The 26437-nt window shown below is 41.0% G+C and overlaps 2 protein-coding genes across 10 annotated transcripts in view; one reads left to right on the top strand and one right to left on the bottom strand.

Moving 5' to 3' along the window:
* The window catches only part of PI4KA (phosphatidylinositol 4-kinase alpha), a 101178-nt gene extending 100747 nt beyond the window's left edge, over positions 1–431 (bottom strand). For 2 of the 5 annotated variants that reach the window (XM_073312502.1, XM_073312503.1), the window contains exon 1: positions 238–429. In XM_073312502.1, the coding sequence (XP_073168603.1) occupies positions 238–381 (144 nt within the window). In that variant the 5' untranslated portion in view covers positions 382–429. The other 3 variants (XM_073312507.1, XM_073312505.1, XM_073312506.1) reach the window with 3 other exon arrangements.
* SNAP29 (synaptosome associated protein 29) lies at positions 115–22616 on the top strand. 5 transcript variants are annotated; one of them, XR_012155020.1, is made up of 8 exons: positions 701–833; positions 2051–2444; positions 6808–7004; positions 8966–9051; positions 11248–11352; positions 13313–13498; positions 19612–19889; positions 22447–22616. XR_012155020.1 is itself a non-coding variant. In XM_073312511.1 (7 exons), the coding sequence occupies exons 2-6, from the start codon at positions 2190–2192 to the stop codon at positions 13468–13470; spliced, it is 801 nt and encodes a 266-aa protein (XP_073168612.1). In that variant the 5' UTR covers positions 702–833; positions 2051–2189; the 3' UTR covers positions 13471–13498; positions 22447–22616. The 5 variants fall into 5 exon arrangements, 4 of the variants coding, with proteins under 4 accessions (XP_073168613.1, XP_073168612.1, XP_073168611.1 ...); XM_073312511.1 differs by lacking the exon at positions 19612–19889 and having other exon boundaries at positions 702–833; XM_073312512.1 differs by lacking the exons at positions 701–833; positions 19612–19889; positions 22447–22616 and adding an exon at positions 115–495 and having other exon boundaries at positions 13313–17695.
* Positions 22617–26437: the final 3821 nt, after the last annotated feature.

Below are 26437 nucleotides of genomic sequence, written 5' to 3'. Positions count from 1 at the left end.
TGACACACCCGCTGCCTCACACGACGCACGTCCCCCACACGTAGGACGCCCCCAGGCATGAAACACCTACCACAGGGCGCGCAGCGCGCTCCACGCAGGACACGGGCCCCCCACACGGGGCACACGCTACCCCACAGACATGACGTACCGCTCACATACGGGACACGCCCTGGCGCCCCACCGGCAGGACACCTGCCGCCCCCAGAGGGATGGGAGGCGCAAAGGCGACCCCGTTACCTTCTCCAGGGGAGCGGGTCTCTGCACGGCCAGCGAGCGGGACAGCGACAGCACCGTGTTGAAGTAAAAGCCCCGCGAGGAGCCGGAGCCGCTTCCCCGCCCGGCAGACGCGGCAGGAGCCGCCGCCGCCGCCGGGGCCGACATGTTGCGGGCGCGCCGCAGGGTAGGGCGGGGCGTACCCTACGATGTTATCCACTCCCTCACCACTCCTCTCGCGAGCATCCCCCACTTCCCGCGGGAGCGCCGAGCTCCAATCAGGTAACACATATGGCGGCGCCTACGTTGACTTCACTTCCGGGCTGGTTTCCCATCCTCTCACGGGCAATGGATTATCCCAACTCTCAAACTATACCCCCCACTCGAGTGCTGGAAATGGATTATCCTAGCCCCGGCCTGAAGGTTCCATAGCCGCCCGCTTCCCCGTCACATACACATACACACACCCCCCCTCAACAGCGAGTCATGATAGTTTCTCCCAGCCGCTTCCCCTGCGCAAGGGGCAGCGATGGTTTAAGCCAGTCGTCACGGGGTGGAGGAGCCCGGCGGGTGTTGGCACCGCTCAGGCGGGCGTCGGGGTCGCTGGCGGGCGGCAGCTGGTGAGTGGGGGCTGGCGCGCGCGCGCGGCTCCGGCCCCGGCCCCGGCCCCTCAGCGCGGGAGCGAGGCCAGGGGGTCCCAGGGCCCCTGCGAGGGCCGGTGTCCCGGCTCCGCGGAGCGGCAGGAGTGGGGGCGTCTCGGAGACGGAAGGGGCGTGGGGCTCCCCCGATGGGCGACGGGGGCGGGGGGACCCCGCCGCGTCCGTCCGGGGCTCAGCCCCCCACCCCCCCCGCTCAGGCCCGGTGCCGAGCAGCGCGGGGCGAGGATACACCCACCCCCCGGGGGCGGCCCGTGCCTGAGGAGTGTGTCCCCCTGCGGCGTCATGGCTGAGAGCGGCCCGCGGCGCCGCAGCGCGGGGGATCTGGGCCGCGACCGGGAAGCTGCCGAGGAGAAGGCTCTCCCATCTGCCGTGCGGCAGGTCCGGGAGGAGAAGGGCTAGAGAGCAGGAGGCTCCATATGGGCGGCGGGGGGGGGGGGGGCTTTAGGTGTCTCGTGGTATCCATTAAAACGAGGGGTGGATGCCCGGGCAACTGCAGTAGCTTTGTGTCTGGAGTTACTTGAATGATTGTCGAAGGGGAATGCTGACTCCTTTCCCCGCCCTCCCCCTCCTCGCAAAGGAGAGTTAAATCTACAGTGATTTGTTGAGTCTGTTCCCTACAGGTTCCTATACTGCCTCCTCACCATAGTATCCGAGCACCCTGTAGTAATGCGTTGAGCAACGTGACTAATATTTGTCAAGTGTGGCTCATTCTTTCTCTCATCCTCTTTCCCAGGGGAAAATTAAATGTGCAGTGTAATGTTTTGTTTGATAAATGATACCTACGCTGTGCTGTGAGTCAGTATTAGCAAAAGCAACGTTAAATAAGTACCTGTGACGCTTGAAACAGAAGGTAGTGCGATCTGTGATGGCTTGTAGATCCTGTGGGAGTCTGTTCCACAGTCTTGAACTAGCCCTTGAGAATTTGCAGTTGCCTGCACAGATGAGTTTTACCGTGCAATGGAGAGATCCATTGTGTCCCAGATGCAGAGTTTGTTATAGGGGGGGAAAGAACGGAAATACCAAGATGCAGTTTCCCACCCAGATATAAAAATGTATTTGCTCCTCTCTCCCTTATGTATCTTCTGTGGTTCATATCACAGCTTATATTTTTATACCTTAGTGAACAATTTTTCTTAACTCAGTGTTCTAAAGATAAATAAAAACTGTTTCCTTTACAGGTAAAGATTTTTCATTCTGTTGAGGTTCAATCCCTCTGAACAATTGCTGTAGGCCCTGGGAATGCCAGTGTGACTCCAACCTCACTTTTCTCTAGTTTCACTCACCCTATAGCAAAGGGAGAAAACACACACTGGCATTATGTCATCTTACACAAAAAACTATAATCCCTTTGATGATGATGATGATGATGATGAAGGTTTGAAGCCAGTCAAGTGGAACAATGGAAATGATATCTTTGATGACCCTACTGACAGGCAACATAGGGAGGCTACAAATAAACAGAGGTATCTTCAGCAGGAAGTTCTGAGGCGGGCTCAGGCCACAGAGGACAGCACTAATAGATCTCTTTCCCTCATTTATGAATCTGAGCAAATTGGAGTAGCCACATCAGAGGTAAGTTCTTAATGACAGTAATATTGATTTTTTTCAAGATATAATCAAAACTTTACGAAAGTGCCTTTTTGGTTTATTTAGTCACATTATTAAACTGACTCAGCAATGTTAACACTAAACATAAAGAGATCGGTAAGGCCCAGATCTTGTAAACATTTAAGCCTGTGTGTAACCTTCCTCAGTAGAGTAGCATGAGGCTAAATGAGTGCATGATCAGGAGACAAGTTTGATTGTGATAATATTTTCATGCTGAGTGCCTTCAGTTTTTAACTAATCATATAAAAAAGGTCCATATTGGCCTACTGGTCTTATTAAATGTCTGAGTTGTCTACACAGACTTCAAAAACACCTGAAACCAGGAAAAAAATCTAGTTCAATACCCTAAAAAGCCTTAACCAGAAGTGCCTGCTGATATTTTGCATGCTGTCATGGTGAACTGCTTTATAAACTGTATTTCAGGGGGTTTAAAGTGAAAACTTTTAGAGGTCTTTTATCAAACACTCCTATTAGTTTATCTTGGTAGTCTGTAGAAACTGTTCATTGTTGCAGGGGCTGGGAGGTGATACTGGCAATGAAGCTGTTAGTTAATTTGTTTTTGTTTGTTTTTAAATCCAAGTTGCAGCTTCCTTGGCTGCTTTAAAGTCTTGAGGAGAGCGTATCTGAGTTCTCGCAATAAACCTTTCCTTTATAGGGTCTGATTAAGACTCTGATAACATTAGTCTGATGTGTAACTGTATTTTGATAAAAATGCCAATTAAAAATTAGCAAAGCCTGTGTAGGTATTCTGTTACCACAATTGTTGTTCTGCTCCACAAATGAAAATGATTGTTCTAACTGTGTAAAGTCTGATAGACCTTCTTTTTCCTATTAAATTGTGGCCTGCAATTAATATAGCACACTATCCAATGTGTTTAGGCTCATCTCTGTTAATCATTTCCCTTAGTCTGATGGGGATGTTTCAGAATAGGTGATGATGAGACCTATTACAAATGTATCTAGAGTCACTAATTTGGTCTTCTGGGCTGCATCATCTGTTGAGGGAGGATGTTTGCTCAAATGGTAGTAATTGGTTTGCGTATATAATTCTGAGGGAATGCATAGACACAAGTCATATAATGGTCTATAATAACTTTCATGAGTAACTTGATTTAGATAGTAAACTCTTCAATATACGCACTTTGAGAAGTGGTAATAAATGTTCTCTAATAGTGGAAGGAAAAATCCAACCCTTATCACAAAACAGTTTGGTCTGTTCCTGAAAATCCAAAAGAAATTTGCAGTGTAGGCCTGATTTAGTGTTAATGGTAGAATCTGAATGGCACAGAACTGGTTGCTTGAGTGGGGAAACATAAAGTAAAAAGAGAGACTGCAAGACTGCTTATCTAAAATTCAGTAAATCTAGGAAAGAATATGGACAGCAGTTCTATTTTTCATTAATGCAACTGCAAGCAGATGGATTCTGGCTGTGTATCTTTGATATTTCAATGTCTTAAACTGCATACCTGTGTGCTTTAGAATTTTAAAACTATAGGCTGTAGGAATCAGTTAATGCAGAAAAGACTCTTATAAGAAAATAGCACTAACATTTTTCTATCAGTGGATGCTTTCTGAATGACCTAGTGCAGACTATTCATGTGAGAATGATACTCTTTGTTAGTGAAAATGTGGAACTGAAATAATTCTGACAGCATTACTTGCCTCACTTGTGTTGATTCTGCATTGGTAATCTCTTTTCATCTCTATACTTCCATGGTAAAATGTAACATACCTTAGCAAGGGCAGATAAAGGTGTTAAGACCTGATAAAAATGGTGACTCTAACAAGTTTCTAGATCTTGTTCACAATAGGTGGCAGGAAGTTGGCATTTCTTATTAAGAACTGTAGAGCTAATGAAGGCTACAGTTGCCTTGAGCTGGAGTTGGCAGTTATTGATTTTAGTGCCACAGGGCTAGACGCCTTAGAAATACCTCAGGGAGAAAGAGGCGCTTTTTTGTTCAAGCATGCCTGTTGCCCTCTCTGCATTTTTTGCTTTCTCTTTTATTGGTTCTCCTCCTCTTCCTGAAAGCTTTTAATCATCCTTTTTCACAATTGCCACCACCCTGAAATGTAATTGTCAAGTTCTTGTCACTTTTGTTTGCATGCATCTAATGCTGAATACAAAATTAAATTAATAAGGAATCTTATTTCCACTTTTCTACTGAGCTTGTAATAAGGAATAGGAAAGTGAAACTAATTCTGCTTCTCCATTTTCATGAAGCAGTAAGAAGCAGTCCCTTTGGGTGGAGGGCCAGAGAGCTTAGCAAGGTGCTGGTTTGATTACTGCTTACAACTGCAGGGTAAAGATTTACAAACATTTGTATTAGCAGGTACAGTGGTTCAAATCTGAACCATTTCTGTTTGTCACTTTCATCTTCCACATTAGAAATTGCTGCATGCATAATTAAGTGTGGTATGAGGCAGCGCATGGTCTAATGGATATAACACTAGGCTGATACCTAGGAGAGCTCTGTTCTGTTCTTGGCTCTGCCAGTGATCTGCTGTGTGACCTTGCCCAAGTCACTTCTTTTTGTGCCTCTGTTTTCCATCCACCCTTTGTCTGTCTCTTTTAGACTGTAAACTCTTCAGGGACTTCAAATAGTGCCTTGTGCAGTGGGCCTCAAGGTGAGCTGAGGCCTCTAGGCACTAGCATAAAAAAATAATAAATAACAAATACATAAAGGAAAGTTAGAGCCTGGAGAACAATGGGTTTAAAATGTAAGAAAACTTACACTATATTTATCCTTGATTCTTTTGAAAATCTCCCATTGACATTAATGAAAATTCTGCAGGTAGAATGAGAACAAAATAGCTTCTTAAATCTACATGTTTCAGAGTAACAACTATGTTAGTCTGTATCTGCAAAAAGAAAAGGAGTACTTGTGGCACCTTACAGACTAACAAATTTATTTGAGCATAAGCTTTCATGAGCTACAGCTCACTTCATCGGATGCATGTAGTGGAAAACACAGTGGGGAGATTTTATGTACACAGAGAATATGAAACAATGGGTGTTACCATACACACTGTAACAAGAGTGATCAGGTAAGGTGAGCTATTACCAGCAGGGGGCAGAGGGGACCTTTTGTAGTGATGATCAAGGTGGGCCATTTCCAGCAGTTGACAAGAGCGTGTGAGGAACAGTGGCAGGGGGAATAAACATGGGGAAATAGACGTCAAGAATTATAACATTCAAAAACCAGTCGGAGAACACTTCCATCTCTTTGGTCACTCAATTACAGACCTAAAAGTGGCAATTCTTCAACAAAAAAACTTCAAAAACAGACATCAAGGAGAGACTGCTGAATTGGAATTAATTTGCAAACTGGAAACAATTAACTTAAGCTTGAATAGAGACTGGGAGTGGATGTGTCATTACACAAAGTAAAACTATTTCCCCATGTTTATTTCCTCCCACCCCACTGTTCCTCACACGCTCTTGTCAACTGCTGGAAATAGCCCACCTTGATTATCACTAAAAAAGGTCCATCTGTCCCCCTTCCTTCCTCTGCTCTCCTGCTGGTAATAGCTCACCTTACCTGATCACTCTTGTTACAGTGTGTATGGTAACACCATTGTTTAATGTTCTCTGTGTATATAAAATCTCCCCACTGTGTTTTCTACTGCATGCATCTGATGAAGTGAGCTGTAGCTCATGAAAGCTTATGCTCAAATAGATTTGTTAGTCTCTAAGGTGCCACAAGTGCTCCTTTTCTTTTTGCAGATACAGACTAAGGTGGCTGCTACTCTGCTATTTCTGTAGCTCACGAAAGCTTATGCTCAAATAAACTTGTTAAATCTACATGTACTTCGCAAATCTGTGGTATATAGTAGTAGTCAAAAAGCGGTGTTTAAGAGTTATTGATGGGCCAGGAAATTGAAATTTTATATAAAATTTCCACATATATAATATAAATTAGAGGAAAAAAGATAAGGTTTCAAAATATTGGAAGTAGCATGTCATGGAGAGGGGTGAATATAACTTGTCCAGTAGTCTAGACATATGTAAGCAAGGAGGGCTTAACTCAAATTTCTGGAAGGATTCAGTATTCTGGCTTCCTGTTTCCATCTAACTGGATCTCCTGAGTAAGAGCAATATCTTAAAGCTGTGACATTTCAAATGCATGTACGATAAACAAAGAGGATCTTTCTTATGCTAAGGAGTCGTATAGCAATTCTATATAATTATCCATAAAACACAGCCCACTACAGACTGAAAAGAGGAAATGCAGCTTTTGAAATCTTATTCCTAAATGTTAAAACCATTGACATCACAGTCTATCCCTTGACTTGACTAACTTCCATTTTTCTGTTAATTTCCCTTTAGGAACTTGTACGTCAGGGTGAGGCACTAAAGCGCACTGAACGAATGGTGGATAAAATGGACCAGGATTTAAAGATTAGTCAAAGACACATAAACAGCATTAAGAGTGTCTTCGGTGGTTTTGTAAACTACTTCAAATCGAAACCTCCAGAGACCAAGCCTGAGCAGAATGGAGTCCCTGAGTACCAAGGAAACAGCAGGTGAGTAGAAAGAGAATTTTAATAGTGGTAGTGGTCAGTTGGAGTTGGCAGCAGAGGCGACGCATAGGTGGGGCATGTCGGGTTTTATTAATCCTTTTTCACAATTGCCATTGCCCTAGATTGGCTTGCAGAGGAGGGAGAAGGGCTCTATTCTCCCACTGCACCTGCCCCCAGCAGCCCCATATGTAACATGCGGTGGGGGGGGGGGCACTGGGCAGAGGAGACATGTGGGGTGGTCATGTGTCCTCCTCTTTCAGTTGTGCCCCCACTGCTCCCCCAGTATGGGGAGGCACGAGTCATCTATGGTTGGCAGGGAGACCTGCCTCTTAGCAGAGAAGTCTTGCAAACTGATCCCATGCACTGCAGGATGTAGACAAAAAGAACACTACTCCATCATGCCACCCCTATGGCTGGAATAGCTTTCTTGAGATGGTCTGCAAGGCCACTATCCCCTTCTCTATTCCGATCCCTTCTTAAAATCTTCTACTTACACAATTTAGAAATAGCCAACACGTTTTAGTTTAAATAACATAACCTCCATTCTCCTTTATTCCATGCTGTGTACTAGCCTGAGTAATGGTCATCTTACTGACTTCTACTCTGTTGTGCTGTGTCTGATATTGAACCCCAATTCTGCTCTTGAGTCTGCATAACCACTAGAGTCAGCACAGACCAGACTGCAGCGTTGAGGCTTTAGTTTGTAAGCTCCTCAGGTCAAGGACCAAGTATTTCATCTGTATTGTGATCCCCTAGCACATATTTCAGTACTCTATACTAATAAATATAAGCCTCTGGAATTTTGATCAAACCAGCATGCGTTTCTGCCCACTCAACATGAAAAGTCTTTTGATACTTAAATGGTCAATCAGTCAAATATTGCAAAAAATATTTGCAAAATAACTAGTTGGTTATATGTTAAAGGCAGCTAAATCTTTAATTTTCTAACTTGATTTCAAAATTTGGAAGAATGTTTTTAAGCCTTAGTCGTGGAAATTATATTGCTGTGAGTTTGTACTGGTATGTGCAGCTATATTTCATGGGGTAATAAGGACGTTGAATATTCAAAGCATTTGAAGACAAAAGCGCTGAATGTGAGCTAAGTGTTTTTCGTGATCTCGAGAGAAAATCAGTATCACAGGATGGTAAGAAACTACATTAAATATGACTGGTCTAAAATTGAATAACTTTTATTCTGAAATGTTCCAATTTTTCAGTGACTTGTAATGGGAAAGCAGGTTCTTTCAATTGTATGTTGTAAACTTGCAAGATGGGGACTATTTTCTTCTCTGATGCTTTTGCTAAAATTTTTCTTTCTTTGGTACTTGTCGTAAGAATAATTTCATATTATCTAGATAGTTTAATGAGAACTGTGTAGAGGTTTGTAGCTGTACATCCTTGTAAATTTGTGTACCAGCTTTAAAAAAAAAAATTAGGAAATCCAGAGCTGGACCCCTGCCATAATCAAGCATACTGAAAAACTCCCTCCTATTTATCCTGTGGTCTTATACTCTTTCTCTTTCCAATTTACTAACAACTCTGAATAAAAACAAACAAAAGTTAAGCAAACTGACTTCTTAGAGCAGAACCATGTGACATTCACCTTCAGTGCAGCAATGTGTGAATAACACGGCAACAGTGTATGTGTATTGTTGTTTCAGGGGAGAGGGCAGGTTACTGTACGGTATTTGGCTATATGTCTTGGCGAGTGCCTCTACTGGTAAAGACTGGGGGCTTGATTCTGTTCCCACAGAAGTTTATAAGAATTTTGCTGGTGACTTCAGTGGGAGCATGATTGAGCCCTGTAAGATTAAAAATGAATGTCAAGAGAAGGGGAACTGGTTCTAAGTAAGAAGCAATTCGCTATCCTTAAAGGAATTTGGAGCCTAATCCTATTCAGTCGTTACAGAATTCAACCAATGGGCACCAAGAATATTTTCTCTATTTTTTTTCTCTCTCACCAGATTAAAAGAAGCCATGGTCTTTAGTAAAGAACAGGAATCAAGGTACCAGGAGAGTCATCCAAATTTAAGGAAGCTGCATAATTCTGGTTTGTTAATTTATTTGATGTTGCCCGTCACTTTGGGTGTACTTTACATAGCTTAGAGCTGTGTCTGTTTAGCCTTCCTGGAAAGAGTATCATCACATATAGACACTAACAATAAAGAGGCTTGCAAGATTCAGCACCTTTCCTTCCTCATGCAGTTGCAACCTAAGCAGTGTACAAGAACCTACCTAATGTTTTCAAGTATAGCCATATCCTGTGTATGTCAAATGATTAAAAATGGTTCAGAAGGAGCACATTTGAACCATGTGTTTCTACTGCTTTCAAACATGGCTGACTCCCTTATCAATATAGATGTAGCTAACCCTGGTCCAGGAGACATGTCTTATTCATACAAAATAGCATGTAGGCTTTTGTTCTTTCCCTAGCTTTTGTATTAAGCAAACTTCAGCTAATGTTGGTTGGTGCTGAATGGCCATAGCCTGCTTTAAATAAGGGCCCATTTTATAACTAGTCTTCATTTATATTTGTGAGGGTTAGAAAATACTGTTGTCTTTGAAATAGATCTATAAATAAAGCAACACTGTACCTTACTAATCTAATGCATGCTGAAAATGTAACAATTGAGTATAATTGTGTGAGCTTGGTGTTTGGCACTTAAATGGTTAATTTCACCACTTCGCATTTACCCTGTCACATAGGGTGCAAAAATGATACTTCTGGCTCTGTATTGTTTGTCTGCCGACAGATTAGAGAGCAAACCATTAATTTACAACAAGAAGGCTAGAAGCTTTTCAATTAATTGAAAAGAAACACAAAATTTGAAATTTCTTGTGTTAAAAGGTCTAAATAGATCTCTACAGGCAACATATGGAAGCTGACCACTAGAAGGCACAAGAGCTTCCTTATGACTTGCCCATAAGGGGCACTGTTTGGCTTTCGTGGCTTTGGCCCAGTTTTTTTCCCAGCTAAGTAGCAGAACTACAGAAAGCAACACACATGACTTTAAAAAAGGAGGACTTGTGGCACCTTAGAGACTAACAAATTTATTTGAGCATAAGCTTTCGTGAGCAACAGGTCACTTCATCGGATGCATGCAGTAGAAAAGAGTGGGGAAATTATAAATACACAGAGAACATGAAACAATGGGTGTTACCATACACACTTTAACGAGAGTGATCAGGTAAGGCATCCGATGAAGTGAGCTGTAGCTCACAAAAGCTTATACTCAGATAAATTTGTTAGTCTCTAAGGTGCCACAAGTACTCCTTTTCTTTTTGCGAATACAAACTAACACGGCTGCTACTCTGAAACCAGGTAAGGTGAGCTATTACCGGCTGCGGGGGGGGAAGCAGCCTTTTGTAGTGATAATCAAGCTGGGCCATTTCCAGCAGTTGACAAGAACGAGTGAGGGGCGGGGGGGGAAGGGGAATAAACATGGGGAAATAGTTTTACTTTGTGTAATGACACCTCCACTCCCAGTCTTTATTCAAGCCTAAGTTAATTGTGTCCAGTTTGCAAATTAATTCCAATTCAGCAGTCTCTCGTTGGCGTCTGTTTTTGAAGTTCTTTTGTTGAAGAATTGCCATTTTTAGGTCTGTAATCGAGTGACCAAAGAGATTGAAGTGTTCTCCGACTGGTTTTTGAATGTTATAATTCTTGACGTCTGATTTGTGTCCATTTTTTCTTTTACGTAGAGACTGTCCAGTTTGACCAATGTACATGGCAGAGGGGCATTACTGGCACATGATGGCATATATCACATTGGTAGATGTGCAGGTGAACGAGTCTCTGATAGTGTGGCTGATGTGATTAGGCCCTATGATGGTGTCCTCTGAATAGACATGTGGACACAGTTGGCAATGGGCTTTGTTACAAGGACAGGTTCCTGGGTTAGTGTTTTTGTTGTGTGGTGTGTGGTTGTTGGTGAGTATTTGCTTCAGGTTGGGGGGCTTTCTGTAAGCAAGGACTGGTCTGTCTCCCAAGATCTGTGAGAGTGATGGGTCGTCTTTCGGGATAGGTTGTAGATCCTTGATGATGCGTTGGAGAGGTTTTAGTTGGGGGCTGAAGGTGATGGCTAGTGGCGTTCTGTTATTTTCTTTGTTGGGCCTGTCCTGTAGTAGGTAACTTTACAAGAGTCAGATGACAGAAAGTCAGCTGTCAGTTAGCTAGAGCAATTCTCAATAGTTCTGAATCATTCGTTTGTTTATGAGGACTAAAAATGTCTTACGTTGTTAACAGACTACGATTTCAGTGGAACCAATTCAGAATCTTCTGTCCAACCCGATGTTTATCCAAAGAATCAACATCTCCGAGCTTACCACCAGAAAATTGACAGCAACTTAGGTGAGTTAGAAATTGAAGCTATGTGACTTAACATGATTTCCATATCTTGCTATTTATAGCCTGAGAGAATTCAGAGCAGTCTGTTCCCAACTAGCTGTGTCCTTAAAACTTTGCGTTTAGTTCATACACAGACCTTTGGTTATAAAAGCTCCTCTGTGTATGCAGTTTCTGTTTCAAAAGCTTCCGCCTGGTAGATCTGCTACATGCTTTAGGCCAGTCTTCATGATTAAGTCCCATCATGTTTCACACATACCATGAATTTAGTAGTCCACTTCTTGTCCAAAATGGATTTTAACCAGATGGCGGACTGTTGTAGGACAGAAGACACAGTTTAGTAATAGATCTGAGTTAAAAATGCTTTTAATGTAAAACCAGCTATAGATTGAAACTGGCTAAGATTATTGCAATAATATAAATCTGTATGGAAACTAACATCTGCAATGGGGTATCCCTGCTGGGTCTCAGTATTTTCTTTTCTCTGTGCTCCTATGGCTTTTGTTTCAATATTGGACTCCACTGAGACAAAAACAATTATTCAAAGATGTTTTGGTTACTGAACTGCTGAACAATTTATTTTTTAAAGAAAACCACACCACAGTTATCCCAAAACTTTTTAACCTGATACCAATTGCCACTTTGCGTAATTTAAATATCTTGCCTTTGACTACATCAAAATAATATCTGCTGCATGTTTAACCAGTTGCTGTGCAGACATTCCTATGCAACATCTTTTCAAATGGATGGAACAGGGTCAAGCAGGATCATCCAGCTATGCTGAAAAAGCACATTAGCTGGGTATTACTGATGATAATACCAGTAAGGAAATACCCATTTTAGCATTTAAATATCAAAAATATGAATAGCATAGTCTCCTGTAATGTAGAATGTACCATTTATTTTGCATAGTATGTTTGGTTTATGTGAATGTCAGTAGTGCATCAGTTTGGATTCTGAAGCCTTCGTAAACAAATGCTTAAAACTTTATTTTAATGAGCTTAAAGTTCTGAAGAAAATGGAAAAAATTGGAAGGAATTAAATCCTTAAGGTGTGGATTTTTTCCTCTTTCTGCATATGTTAGTACTTCTGAAGAAAGTACAATCGTAATCTGTTTTATTCTATATAAAATGCCTCTGTATGCCTCTTGTCTGCTCTGTCTGACCTGGAAAGAGTGATATGGAAGAAAACAAATACATGAAGAATCAGGATGCTGAGCCATAACTGTTACGATAGATATAACAACTGTTCTACTCCCACTCCATTCTGAACTTGTTCGTTTCCAAAACATTGCCAGCCAATTGTGCAGTAAACTTCTTTTCTGCAGCTAACTACTTCAAAGAACACATTCTAGGATATAGGAACAAGTAAACCTGTTCATCCACATTAAACAAACTTGTACCTTATGGAAGGAAATGCTCTAAAAATCCGTGTACAGAAAGGGGGTGTATTGCAAGGATTGGAGCTTTATAGAATTAACCATTTTTACGCCTGTGTATTTTGATCTTTCTTGATAATAAATATCAGTTTAAAGAACAAACTGTGTTGAGAGACTGCTCATGTTAGGGTGTCAAATGTACAGAGGCAAGAAAAAATATATATCCATCCTTAAAGTAAAGGGAGAAAGTTAACATGTCTAAATATATTTTAGACCCGACAAATACCTTAGTTTATCAAGATCAAATTTAGTTTTCACCATTTATTGTGTCTTTTTGTTTGCAATGTACTCACTTTGAGCAACGAAAACTGATTAGTCACTTTTCTGGTACTAATGCACTGCCAGTGTTATAACATTTGTATTGCAAATATTGTAGGGGGATCGTTAAGCAGCTTTCACTGACACTTGGTTTAATTTAAGGTTTTGGGGGAAATGGGAGGAATTTTGACAGCACCCATTTAAATGGCACCTATATCTTGTAATTCCTGCTGTTTTGAACCTTCATACTCCCTCTCTCTCCATTGGCAGATGACATGACTTCTGGGCTTGGCCGTCTGAAAAACCTGGCTCTGGGTCTGCAGACAGAAATTGATGAGCAGGATGACATTCTTGACCGGCTAACCGGAAAAGTAGACAAACTGGATGTCAATATTACAAGCACTGAAAGAAAAGTCCGACAACTGTAAAGTCTTCTCAGAAATTCTTTCCTTCAGTGTAAGATCTTCCTGGATGTTTATCTTGCTGGGGGTTTCCTTTGTTTTTTTGTTGTAAATCTTGGACAATATCCATTTCTTACTTTGTCAGTGGCTTAGCTTCATTAAAATTGCAGAATCTTGAGTGCAACATAGGATCTTAAAACACTTCTTAATATATACATATGTGTACATTGGATAGCACATCTTTCTGCATGTGGTTGCAATCCTTCACTCTGGATTCCTGCTCATTTATATTATGTGCCATGTGCATATAGGAATTTTCAGTCTACATGTTTCAATGCCCTTATCCTTAGAACTGTGGCAAAGAAAATAACTAAATTTTGCACCTGTTTTGCAAGGAATTGTTTAAGAATTTAAAAATAGCTATATGTAAACATACAGATTACCAGCTGAATGCTATCCCCTAGCATTTCTGTGTTCGCTCCTAGGGAATCTCAGAGGTTTCCAAACAACTGGAATAGCTGTCAAATGTGACATGCAATGATGCTGGTACTAAAACTGTGTTGGTCCCCTTCTGCCTAGGGGGGAAGAGATGCTGCACGCTCAAAAATCCTCCACTGATGGTAGTGGTTGTCCTTTTATGTGCTGCTTTTTGCCAGCCGACTGAGTAGGTGGCTATTTGAACAGCAGCATCTCTCCTAAAAATGGAGATTTGGACTAGTATTTCAATTTTAAAAATTTTAATTTTTTCAAATAGGAAAGGTGGAGTGGGGGAGTTCATGGCATAGTCTTATGTGATGACTATTTCTTCCACCCACAACACCACTGTTGAGAAATTAAACTTGCACGTATACCTACATGCTCTCCAGCTTTCTGGCTTTTTAATTTTTAGTTCGTACAGATGACAAATGTTTTAATTATTTCCAGTTTTCCAAATCCAAACTGGAATCCACCTACTAGTTTTTTGTTTTGTTTTTTTCCCCCCTTATGTCTTTGTAAATAACACTGTTAAACAAAATTTATTTTAATTCAACAGCTGTGGGAAGGTAACAACCAAACGGTCACCACCTATCTGCCTGATTGGTGACGTCTCTAAAACGAGCCGATTAATAACGATTCAGATCTTACTGGACAAGTATCCATATCGCAAAATTTACCACCACATTTGACAGTAAGAACCTAGTTGGCAGTTCCAGCAGAGAGACCAGCAAATTAAAACCCTGGTCACTGCAGCTGGTCCCTCCAGATTGTCCTGGCACATCGATGAGCACTGTGGAGAAGCTTGCATTGCATACAGCTGCCTATGCTGCGTGGTGTGCTGATAAATGGAAAACTTTGGTGTCTAGGTCTGTTGATTCAGCACCTTTCATAATCGCTAAATTCACACATTTTTCCCTTTTTTAAAAAAAGACTTGTTCAAACACTTAAAAATCCCATCTTCTGACTTGGTGTGAACATACTCCCCTTGGCGCATAAAGGACTTAGAGAATTTTCAACCCTCTTGTTCTGTACAGTCTGTGTAGGAAAGTAAAGCATTAAACCATCTGAACTTCCTTGCTGTTGGGGGCAATGTTACTGGAAAATAACTCCTCCAGTGCTCCTGGCAATTACATTTCTCTGATGTGAAACCATTTGAAAACTAGTGTATGTTGCATGCTGCCCTGCTGGTGTCACAAATGTCACTTTGCAAAGAAAGTGGCTGCCACCAGCAAGAAACACACAGGTGCCAATTATGAGAGTATTCTGCTATAGATCTTCATTACCTTTTAATTTTCTTGTTGTCTCCCACCTGAAAGTTTGAAAAAGCCTGTTACTACCTACACATCTTGTGCCCTTGTGTATACATACCATTACTAGCGCTTTTTCCCCATTGCCAGAGTATTCGTGAGTGATTAGCTGTCTCATTTTAATGTTAAGGCATTTATTTAGAAAGTAACATATCTTGAACTTGTAAAAAGCTGAAAGCATGTGAGGGGAAGGAAGATTGAAACGTTTGTCCTACCTACCTTTGATGGCTTATTTAAGTACTCGTCAGAAAAAATAGCAGTTGGAGGGGGGAAGTGCTTTGTTTTCTTGCTATAGGAACTTCCAGAACACAGTGCTGATTGACAGAGGCATATTTCTTTTCTGGGTCCAAGCTGTGTGTCTGTATCCTATCCCAAGTTTAAAAATTGTGGAAAATTCCACTACCAGTTAGTAACACGATTAACTTATTTGAAATCTGCCTTCACGTGTATATGCTTACCCCACAACTAGACTTTTCCTAAAGTAAGACCTTGGTAATCAGTGTGCAGGCTGAATAGTTTTCTCCATTGAGTTGTAGCTAATGGAGAAGAAATGTAGCTAGAAGATCCAGCTATGTGTTCATGTATATTGAAAAACAAGAGGAAGATGGGGCTTGGATATGAACAGTGATGGCAGTAGATTTGTTAGTTTAACAGGGGTGCCTTTCTGACATAATTTAGTTTAAGAAGAAATAGAAGAATTTATTTCACAAAACAGACCAGACTTTTTTTAATAATGTAGTTTTATCAGCCTTACTAAAAGCTGCTTGTGTCCTTAGGGGAGATCTTTGCTATAAGAAATCTACTTTGGCTTTTAAAACATTTTGATCATTACACATTTCAAATCAGAACTCAGAATTACGTGGGAGTTCTACAAAGGCCTAATTTCTCATCTCTTTACTCAACCCCGTTCACCCTTGCCAGTCGGTGACATCTGCTATTTCCTCATTGTTTACGGGCTTCCTGCTCTACTAACTTCTGTGGTCCTGTTTTAAAGGATTGCTTTCCACATTCGGGGCTCTTTTGTGGCGATGACAGTTGTGTTTAAGCATAAACTAAAATCTGCTGCAAGCCGAACTCCTTTCCTAGCTTTCATAGAAAATGCTTTACTCTGTCTGCTGCTAAAAAACATAAAATGTTCACAATGGGAAGAGAGCAATGCTGTGTTTTGTAATACAGTGATGAAACTCTTGCTGACTAAAAACTATTTTGCAAAAAGAGGAAATAACTGAAAAGCTGACTTTTTTTTTTTCTTTCCTAGAAATTTCTGCCTTCCCATGCTGCTGAAGGCTTAATTTTTGTAACTAGTCTTTTAGATCCTGTCTAAAATACCATTTCATCTTTCTGTCGGGTACCATTGAGAAACTTATCCTCTCGTGTTGGCTTAAGCTTTTTAAAAATGATTCTGCAAGCTTACCCTTGAGTGCCAGCTCAACCAACTATTCTGCTTAAGTGTGCCTGTTAGCAGGGTAGCTCCCTTTCTTTACAGCAGAACATCACTGGTGATACTGTAGACTAGGCAACGTTTATTGGCTTGAGTGGCAGTTAGTGTTAAATATCTAAATAAGGTTGCAAAAACTTCTATGCAGGCATCTTTATAAAGTAAGACAGGCTCCCTCATAGGAAGATTTATTTCTTTAAATGAGATTAGGGGTATTACAATTCAGAATTTTTTTCTTCCTGAGCACAGATTTGACAATAAACAACCCTCTTTTAAAAAATTAAATCTGGCTATTGGTTTGTAATAAATTGTACATATAAAACTGTTCTTGAGCATTGAACCAAAACTGCACTAAATAACCTAGGGCAGCCAAGATGTAGGCTCTAAGGCCCAGTTCTTGCACTGGGAACTGCACAGGCTGAGTCTGACTGAAATCACTGGGGCTTTGCCCGGGCACAGGGCTCTGCATGGTACTCCATGCAGGATCATGGCCTACGACTTTGTGTGTGCATACAGAATGTCTAGAAGAAACTCTTTGACTGTATTGAGGCTACTGTATTTAGATTGTATGCAAACAGTACTCTGAAAATTTAGCTTGTTTGTCTAAAATTTCAGTTTTTTACATGATTGAAATGTAAAATATTTTGCTGTTTAATAGCTTTTGTGAATGTTCACCTTATGTAAAACTAAGAAATAGAAAATACTTTTTCCAGCCGTTCAGCCTTCAGAACAAACTGACTTTTGTCGTTCCTTTTACATAGATACGTCCATAGGAAAGAGAATGGTTTTGGCTTTGAAATTTGTGTGACATCAGCATTATAGGTAGTGATGATTTGACTACAGAACTGGCTTTTTTTAAATAGTAACATACACCACACAGATTTAATACTTTTTTTTATACAAGCAAAATTGAAGTTTGTCTTTCTTTAATGAAGGATTTAAACTGGATTATAATTCAGCAATTTAAGATGTCAAATGGAATCTATATTGAATGGTGAGATGCTCAATAAAGGTGCTTATTGTACATGAAGACTTGTTGCATTTTCTTTCCAGGGTGAAAGTATCGTTACCAGATGCTGGAAACCATCAAAGTATAATAATTGGATTTTTTCCAGTAAAAGGATATTCTTTAACTGAGGATATTTCCATTATAAATAACATCCTGTCCACTCCCAAAAGTTGCTATAGTGTGGTGTCATTCTTAGGAGCTACAAATCTGGAAGGAGATGCTTTAGCAAATCATGTAACTTCACCAGTCATTTGCTGCTGAACGACAACCCTTAATACTATATAGGAAAACTAGGATTTCCAATGCATGGGCCTATTGCGATTGCTGTGACTGGTAGCAGATGTTTTTGAGAGTGGGGTGAAAGAGTTGAATTTCTGCCTGATCCTGTGGTGGTCACTTTAGACCCTGAATCTTGGGGTTTGGCATGCCCTCAATTAACAAGCATAGCTTTAATTGTTGGTAATAAAATGTAGACTTTATTTCAAAACATCAAAATCCTGCCACAGTATTTGACTCTAGCAGTGAATATCACAGGTTGGCTACATTCTGTGTAAGGGACAACGCTTAGGGAATAAGGCAATCAAATTATGCAGTGTGCTGCAAGCTTTAAACCAGCAGGAATGTAGTTTAGGGCATGGTCCCCAGTCTGGTCATACCAGTATTTTCCAAGGTGCCTGTAACCATGGTGGTGATAGTACTTGTGTTTGGGGAGAGTAATGTGGTGTTTGGAAATCTCTGTATGATAAGGATTTAAATACCTCAGTGCCAGTTAGTGCCACAGGAAAGAGCCTTTGAAGGTCTTATTGCAAGAAATTCTCAGTAGAAATGAGGAGCTAGTTCTTAGAGGAATCAGAATGGTGCTTAGAATTGAAGTATCTACTACAATTCTAGCTGCCACTTGTATCCCTCAGCATGGATCTTCTACAAGTAGGAGGTGAGAGCCCCTCTCCTCCCACCTAGTAAATGGGGCAGACAAATCCTCAGGAGTGCAGCAGGGATGTTGGAGAGAAGTTAGAAACACTGTGTACTCTAGTCTCTTCTGGGTCTCAGCTCACTATACTTATGTGCAAACTTAATTCTAGCAATTGTGGAAGAAATCTATCTGGCTTCATGTGAAGATACGAGGGTATTTTCTTTATGGCTAGCCAGGTATTTTCTCCCTTTTATGCTCTCTTAAAGGGTTTCCTTGACCACAACTGAATCCTTGGCTTTCTTGGAAGTGAGAAAGGGAAAGGGAGGTGAAGGAGAGATGCTCATGCAGTTATGTAGGCAAAAAAATGGAATGATTGTCCTTTTGGAAGAAACAGATACCCTAACCTCTGCTGTCTGTCTCTTTTCCTCCCTGCTGCTCCTTCTTCTTTCTCATCATCCTCCACAACCCCTTTCTCCCCCCTTCCACCACACAAACCTCCAGGAAGGAGGGAATTCTCCCATTTTTCATTTCCTTCAGTGTGCCTTTTCCCCAGGGGAACAAAAGATTTATAGAATCCTGGGGCTGAAAGAAAGGTACAGTTGACCCCAAAATAAGATGGCTCCCAAACTATTACTAGGAGGCTGTCTAGATGTCTCGTTAGGGGCAGGGGTTGTCTAAATACAATAACTTGGTAGCTCTGCACCAGCTATAAAGAGCCTAGCTGGAAAACAATCAGGCTGTGACTACACTATAGACCAAGTGGACGTCCCTAGCAAACAGATTCCCATTGCTGTGCATTGATGCCTTGTGGGAGAACTGACCTCATTGACATCCTAATTCTGTTTTTCTTGGTTTGTATAGCTTTTTTAATTTAGTTTATTTGTAAATATGATTTTTCTGTTTATGGAAAATCAGTTCTATCCAAAGATGAGCCCAGCACTCTATATAAGCAGGTTACATTCTGCCTCCAACAGTGTTTGGTTGGTCTTGTCAGTGCGCCTGACCATCCTTCTGTTTTTCACAGCAACTGGGGCAACAGAGATGTGATATGTGCTACTGAGACTGTCATAAATATAAAGGGAAGGGTAATCACCTTTAAAATCCCTCCTGGCCAGAGGAAAAATCCTTTCATCTGTAAAGGGTTAAGAAGCTAAAGGTAACCTCGCTGGCGCCTGACCAAAATGACCAATGAGGAGACAAGATACTTTCAAAAGCTGGGAGGAGGAAGAAAAACAAAGGGTCTGTGTCTGTCGGTGTGATGCTTTTGCCGGGGACAGAACAGGAATGGAATCTTAGAATTTAGTAAGTAATCTAGCTAGATATGCGTTAGATTATGATTTCTTTAAATGGCTGAGAAAATAGCTGTGCTGAATAGAATGACTATTCCTGTCTGTGTGTCTTTTTTGTAACTTAAGGTTTTGCCTAGAGGGATTCTCTATGTTTTGAATCTAATTACCCAGTAAGGTATTTACCATCCTGATTTTACAGAGGTGATGCTTTTTACTGTTTCTTCTATTAAAATGTTTCTTTTCAAGAATTGAATGCTTTTTTCATTGTTCTAAGATCCAAGGGTTTGGGTCTGTGGTCACCTATGCAAATTGGTGAGGATTTTTACCAAACCTTCCCCAGGAAGTGGGGTGCAAGGGTTGGGAGGATTTTGGGGGGAAAGACGTTTCCAAACGACGCTTTCCTAATAAAAATAAACCCAGATAAATGTTTGGTGGTGACAGTGGAAGTCCAAGGGCAAAGGGTAAAATAGTTTGTACCTTGGGGAAGGTTTAACCTAAGCTGGTAAAAGTAAGCTTAGGAGGTTTTCATGCTGGTCCCCACATCTGTACCCTCGAGTTCAGAGTGGGGAAGGAACCTTGACAGAGATACTTTGGGTTTCTTTTTCCTTCATTGTGGCAAGGAAGGGATTTGGAGAGGGGTTGGAATTTATAAATAACGTAACCAAATGTCCATTGTCCCTAGAATGTGCTGGACATTGCCCTTAAGAGTTTATAATCTAAACAAACAACATGCATGCACGCAGCAGTGGGTGAAAGAGAGGATGTTGCATGAGATGTTTTGAAACTCTCATTTAAAAATGTTTATCATTTGCCTTTATTTATATAAAGCTGTACCCAGACTTGTTATCAGATGTGTTTAGGTAAAACAGAGATGGATTAATGTTTATGTATTTTGTTTTTGTTTCACCAATACCAATCTATTTACTCATTGGTTTTAATCCCTTTCTATGGTCATTTTAATTCTGTATTCTCCTCCTCTAACTTAACCCTGTCCCTATACCCCACTTTCCCTTCCCCGTGTCTCTGCACTGGGACCCTTAACTTTCCCCCCAGTTTATTCCCTATTCCTCCATCCCAGTATTTATCTCCTTCCCTTCATTGGACCTAACCACCTTACCCCAGTGGAAAAGAAAGGGGTTCTGCTGATTGTTGATAAGTAGACCTCTCTTCCCTTTGCCCCTCCCTTGAGTCCAAATTCTTCTCAGCCCAGGTAGTGGGCTGGAATTCAGGAGACATGGGGTTCAGATCCTGGTTCTGTCAGTTTCTTTGTGTAACCTTGGACAAATCCTGTGCTTTAATTCCCTTTCTGTAAAATGGGGGTTGTAATATTCCCCTATTTCACAGGGGTAGTTAAATTAACCTATGATCAGGAGGTGCTTGGATGCTATTGTGATGGGGGCCATAGTTAGCTAGCTAGAAAGCTGTCCATGCTAGATGCTGATCTGTTATTGGTTGGATTGATCCCTTCTCAATGAGCCCTGTGCTGTTTTAGCTCATTGAACAGTTGGTGGTTGGGTTGTGGTGTCTGGGGGGCGGGGGAAGTTCTTCAGCCACAATCGCTGCCGAGCTGTTCTTTTGAGGCAGACCAATACTGTAGTGGTGCTTTCATCACAAGCTGAAAGCAAAGGAAATGAAGATGATTCACAGATGCTTAGAAACTCTGGCTACACTGGCTTTCCTAGCATTTCTAGGTTAGAATTTCTGGAGAGGCATTTCCTTTCAACAATCTCCATAAGCTAAATAAACTATTTTAAAAAAATGTTTGTTTTACTGATCTGCATCTAGACTGTACATTTCCCACTCCAGCTAGTGTGCTCCAGTGCTGGGTTTATGTTGGCAAGCTCTCAGGAGCCTGAAGGTTTCCCGTGTGTGTCCAAGGGAGGTGAGCATAACCCCTCCCCATATGTAGCACATGGTTTCAGCTGAAACCTGAGGCTTCTACCAGGCAATAACAAAGCCCACTCTGGTTAAGATGGAATAATGCTCTGTTCTGGACTATGCCCTTTTAACAGAGATGAAGGAGGCAGCAACCTGTCACCCTAATTCAGCAAGGCATGTGCCTAACTTTCACCATGTGGATAGTACAATACAAGTCAATGGGGTTATTCGCATCCTTAGTCAGACACATGGTTACATAGTTGCTGAGTCACTCAGGACCTGTGTGTGTTGGTATCTTGGAGCATCTTCAATAATTTCTAAGGAAACTTTTTTCTATCCCAGGCTTGGTGGGTGTCAGTACTGTGGAGACAGTTCTTGTGAGAACATATTTTTGTTGTTTTTTGACCTTTTGTGGTTCTCTTTCATATAATAGAATTTGAACAGTTCAAAGATTTTAACTGAAACTTGAGAAGCTTTGTGAAATTGTTGAGTACTTTTGTTGGGGCTGTATATAAAATGAGATGTCTTCGCAGAGAAAAGATTCATTCTTGAGATATATTCTTACCCTCTTTCTGTGATGATTTTTAAACTATTCAGTTAGCCATTGGCCATGTACTATCATAGCCCTACCTGACTTTGTTTTATTCTGAATTTCATCAACTGCTTTCCCATTTTGATATCTCTTTCTGCAGTATATCATGACTGGAGTGTTGTCAAATAATGAAGGAGCTGGGAGAGAACAGCCAAGAGGGATAACTTTGAAAATTTGCTGACAAGAAGCAATTAAAGGCAATGTTGGGATATAGTGAAAGATGGAAAATGTTGAAACTCGCCAGAAGTATCAAAATAAATATCAGCTACAGGCGTGTCTCTGAAGTGAATTTCTCTGGTGCTTTGCACAGCTATCATCAAAATAAAACAGATGGACTGTGAAATGTGTGAGCAGACTGACAAATTGGAGTCAGATCTTCAGGAACGTGTCCATAGTGATGTTCAAAATATCTTTTCCCTAAAATAAGGAGATTAAAAGCATCTATGCACTCTCATATTTTTATAATACAGAGCAGGAAAGTTAGCCTCAATGTAGGTCAAATATAACTGAAAACAATTTTGCTTGTAATATGTGATCGTGAGTAGATATGAGCAGCCAGTGCCAGCTGAGACAAGCACTTTAGTACATACTAGCTTATTTCTTCCTAACACAGTAAGTGAAAGGATAACATTCCCATGAGTCTAACCAAGTAGCCCATGCTAGTCAATGAGGGCCACACTGGCAATTTGCCAGGTTCACGAGGGCCCAGCAAGTTGTACAAAATGGATCATATTGCATCTGCCTCATTTTTCAGATTATGATGTTGGTCAGGATGGAACAGAGCATTCTGGGATCTGTAGCCTTGACTGACTGTCCTCATTTGTAATACAAGGATAAATTCAGGCTCTGTTTTAAGTCTGTGAGCTGTATTTTGCCCTCCCTGTTTTAATCCAAGGGTAGAATGGGTTTAAAAGTGCAATAAACTTCCCCTCCCCAATTCCCAGGAAATTACCTCTGTTCTTTCTCTTTGTGAATGAGTATGGTCAATCAGAGCCCAGGCTTTGCTCACTTCACTACCTAATCAAGGCTTACCAGTATGTAGTAACTAGAAGTAGCAGTCAAACTGTCAGGAGCTACATCTTAAGCAGGGCCATTCATGTTCAGGGTTGCTAGAGGAAGATCTGGATGTTATTGAGGTATCTTTGGGAGGACCCATGAAAATAATTTATTCTAAAAATAACTATCTGTGTCAAAATTAATTTCCTCCTTTCACACACCCCTTCTCCTCTTCAAAGGCAACCAAATATCAGTTTAAGAACTGAGGCTCCCTATTAGAATAGGAAGAATTGTTTACTACTAACAGTTATATTTCAGCCTTCATAAAATGAAAATAAGCAGAGCCTGACAAAACGGAGCAGATTCATTTCTGACACTGGCTACACAATTTCACTTGATGCAGTTGTGTTTTTTTCATATGCTCACATTAGGATATTGTTGAATCAGAGAGTGATGTGTGGAAGGTCATAACAGAACAGATGGAATTCTGAAAGGTCAAAGTCGGACTCAAGAACATTTTCTTCCCACTTTCCTTTTGCTCTTGAGTGCGGCACGGCTCAATGCTGACAGATGGTGGCTCAACTGCAAGCCGCTTCACCAGAGGACTTACGTAAAATCTTTAGGGCTGTCGATTAATCGCAGTTAATTCATACGATTAACTCAAAAATTAATCGCAGTTAAAAAAAATTAATTGCAATTAATCGCAGTTTTAATTGCACTGTTAACAATAGAATTCTAATGGAAATGTATTAAATATTTTTGGATGTTTTTCTACATTTTCAAATATATAGATTTCAATTACAACACAGAATACAAAGTGTCCAGTGTCCAGCTCACTTTTTTATATTATTTTCAATTACTAATATTTGCACTCTAAAAATGATAAAAGAAATAGTATTTCTCATTTGACCTCATACAAGTACTGTAGTGTAATATCTTTATCGTGAAAGTGCAACTTACAAATGTACATTTTTTGCTGTTGTTGTTACATAACTGCACTTGAAAACAAAACAATGTAAAACTTTAAGAGCAGGGGTGGCCAACCTGTGGCTCCGGAGCCACATGCAGCTCTTCAATATGCGGCTCCTTGCATAGGCGCCAACTCCAGGGCTGGAGCTAGAGGTGCCAACTTTCCAATGTGCCGGCCGGGTGCTCACTGCTCAACCCCTGGCTCTGCCTCAGGCCCCACCCCCACTCCACTCCTTCCCCTAAGGCCCCCACCCCTTCCTCTGAGTCTGCTGCACCCTTGCTCCACTTCCTCCCCCTGGCCCGAGCCTCCTGTGCACCACAAAACAGCTGATTTCGGTGGGTTGGAGGCGCAGGGATGGAGGGTTAGGGGCTGATCGGCGGTGCTGCTGGTGGGTGGGAAACACTGGGTGGGGAGAGCTGATGTGGGGCTGCTGATGTGTTACTGTGTCTCTTTGGCAATGCACATTGTTAAATTCTGGCTCCTTCTCAGGCTCAGGTTGGCCACCCCTGCTTTAGAGCCTACAAGTCCACTCAGTCCTACTTCTCATTCAGCCAATCACGAAGACTAACAAGTTTGTTTGTATTTACGGGACATAATGCTGTCTGCTTATTATTTGCAATGTCACCTGAAAGTGAGAACAGGCATTCGCATGGCACTACTGTAGCTGGCATTGCAAGGTATTTACATGCCAGATACGCTAAACATTCGTATGCACCTTAATGCTTTGGCCACCATTCCAGAGGACATGCTTCCATGCTGATGACGCTTGTTAAAAAAAAAAATCAGTTAATTACATTTGTGAACTCTTTGGGGGAGAATTGTATGTCTCATGCTCTGCTTTACCTGAATTCTACGATATAGTTCATGTTCTAGCAGTCTCAGATGATGACCCAGCACGTTTGTTTTAAGAACACTTTCACTGCAGATCTGACAAAATGCAAAGAAGGTACCAATATGAGATTTCTAAAGATAGCGACGGCACTGGACCCAAGGTTTAAGAATCGGAAGTGCCTTCCTAAATCTGAGAGGGACGAGGTGTGGAGCATGCTTTCAGAAGTCTTAAAAAAGCAGCACTTTGATACAAAAACTACAGAACCCAAACCACCAAAAGAGAAAATAAGCCTTCTGCTGGGTGGTATCCGACTCAGATGATGAAAATGAACATGCATCGGTCTGCACTGCTTTGGATCGTTATCGAGCAGAACTCATCATCAGAATGGACGCATGTCCTCTGGAATGGTGTTTGAAGCATGAAGGGACATATGAATCTTTAGTGCATTTGGCACATAAATATCTTGTGACGCTGGCTACAACTATGCCATGTGAATGCCTGTTCTCACTTTCAGGTGATGTCAACAAGAAGCAGACAGCATTATTTCCTGCAAATGTAAACAAACTTGTTTGAGTGATTCGCTTAACAAGAAGTATGACTGAGTGGACTTGTAGGCTCTAAAGTTTTACATTTTAATTTTTGAATGTAGGGTTTTTTTTCACAAAATTCTACATTTGTAAATTCATCTTTCATGATAAAGAGATTGCACTATAGTACTTGTATTAAGTGAACTGATAAATACTATTTCTTTTGTTTTATATAGGGCAAATATTTGTAATAAAAAATAAATTTAAACTGAGCACTGTACACTTTGTATTTGTATTTGAAAATGTAGAAAATATCCACAAATATTTAAATAAATGGTATTCTATTATTAACACTGCAATTAATTGCAAGTAATGTTTTTTAATCGCTTGGCAGCCCTAAAAATCTTTTGAAACAAATAGTTCTCAGATCCATCTTCCATGAGGGAGAGTGGAAATAAGCCTGAAACCCTGGCCATGTAGCCGCCTACCTGGACATCCTGAGTGGGAGAGTTGGAAAAGTAAGGGTAAGCTAGCTCAGGCAACAGCCAAACCACATCCTTAAAGGTGATCTACAAAGCAAAAATGAAGACTGAGGTAAGTACAGATTTCTGTACAGCTCCATTCACCAGGCTTTGGAGGGTGTTCATCAAATAAATGTTTTAACTAGCCCTTTAAAAATGTTTTCCCCTTTCTGAAATTAGCATTGCACATCCTTGCTTGCTGAAGCCCTGCTTATTCTGAAACATCCCAAATAACGAGGTTTGCA

This window comes from Lepidochelys kempii, chromosome 15 (assembly GCF_965140265.1).
Source record: "Lepidochelys kempii isolate rLepKem1 chromosome 15, rLepKem1.hap2, whole genome shotgun sequence".
Taxonomy (NCBI): Eukaryota; Metazoa; Chordata; order Testudines; family Cheloniidae; genus Lepidochelys; species Lepidochelys kempii.
The sequence above is the reverse complement of the archived record's forward strand: the minus strand, read 5'-3'. Positions and strand labels throughout refer to the sequence as shown.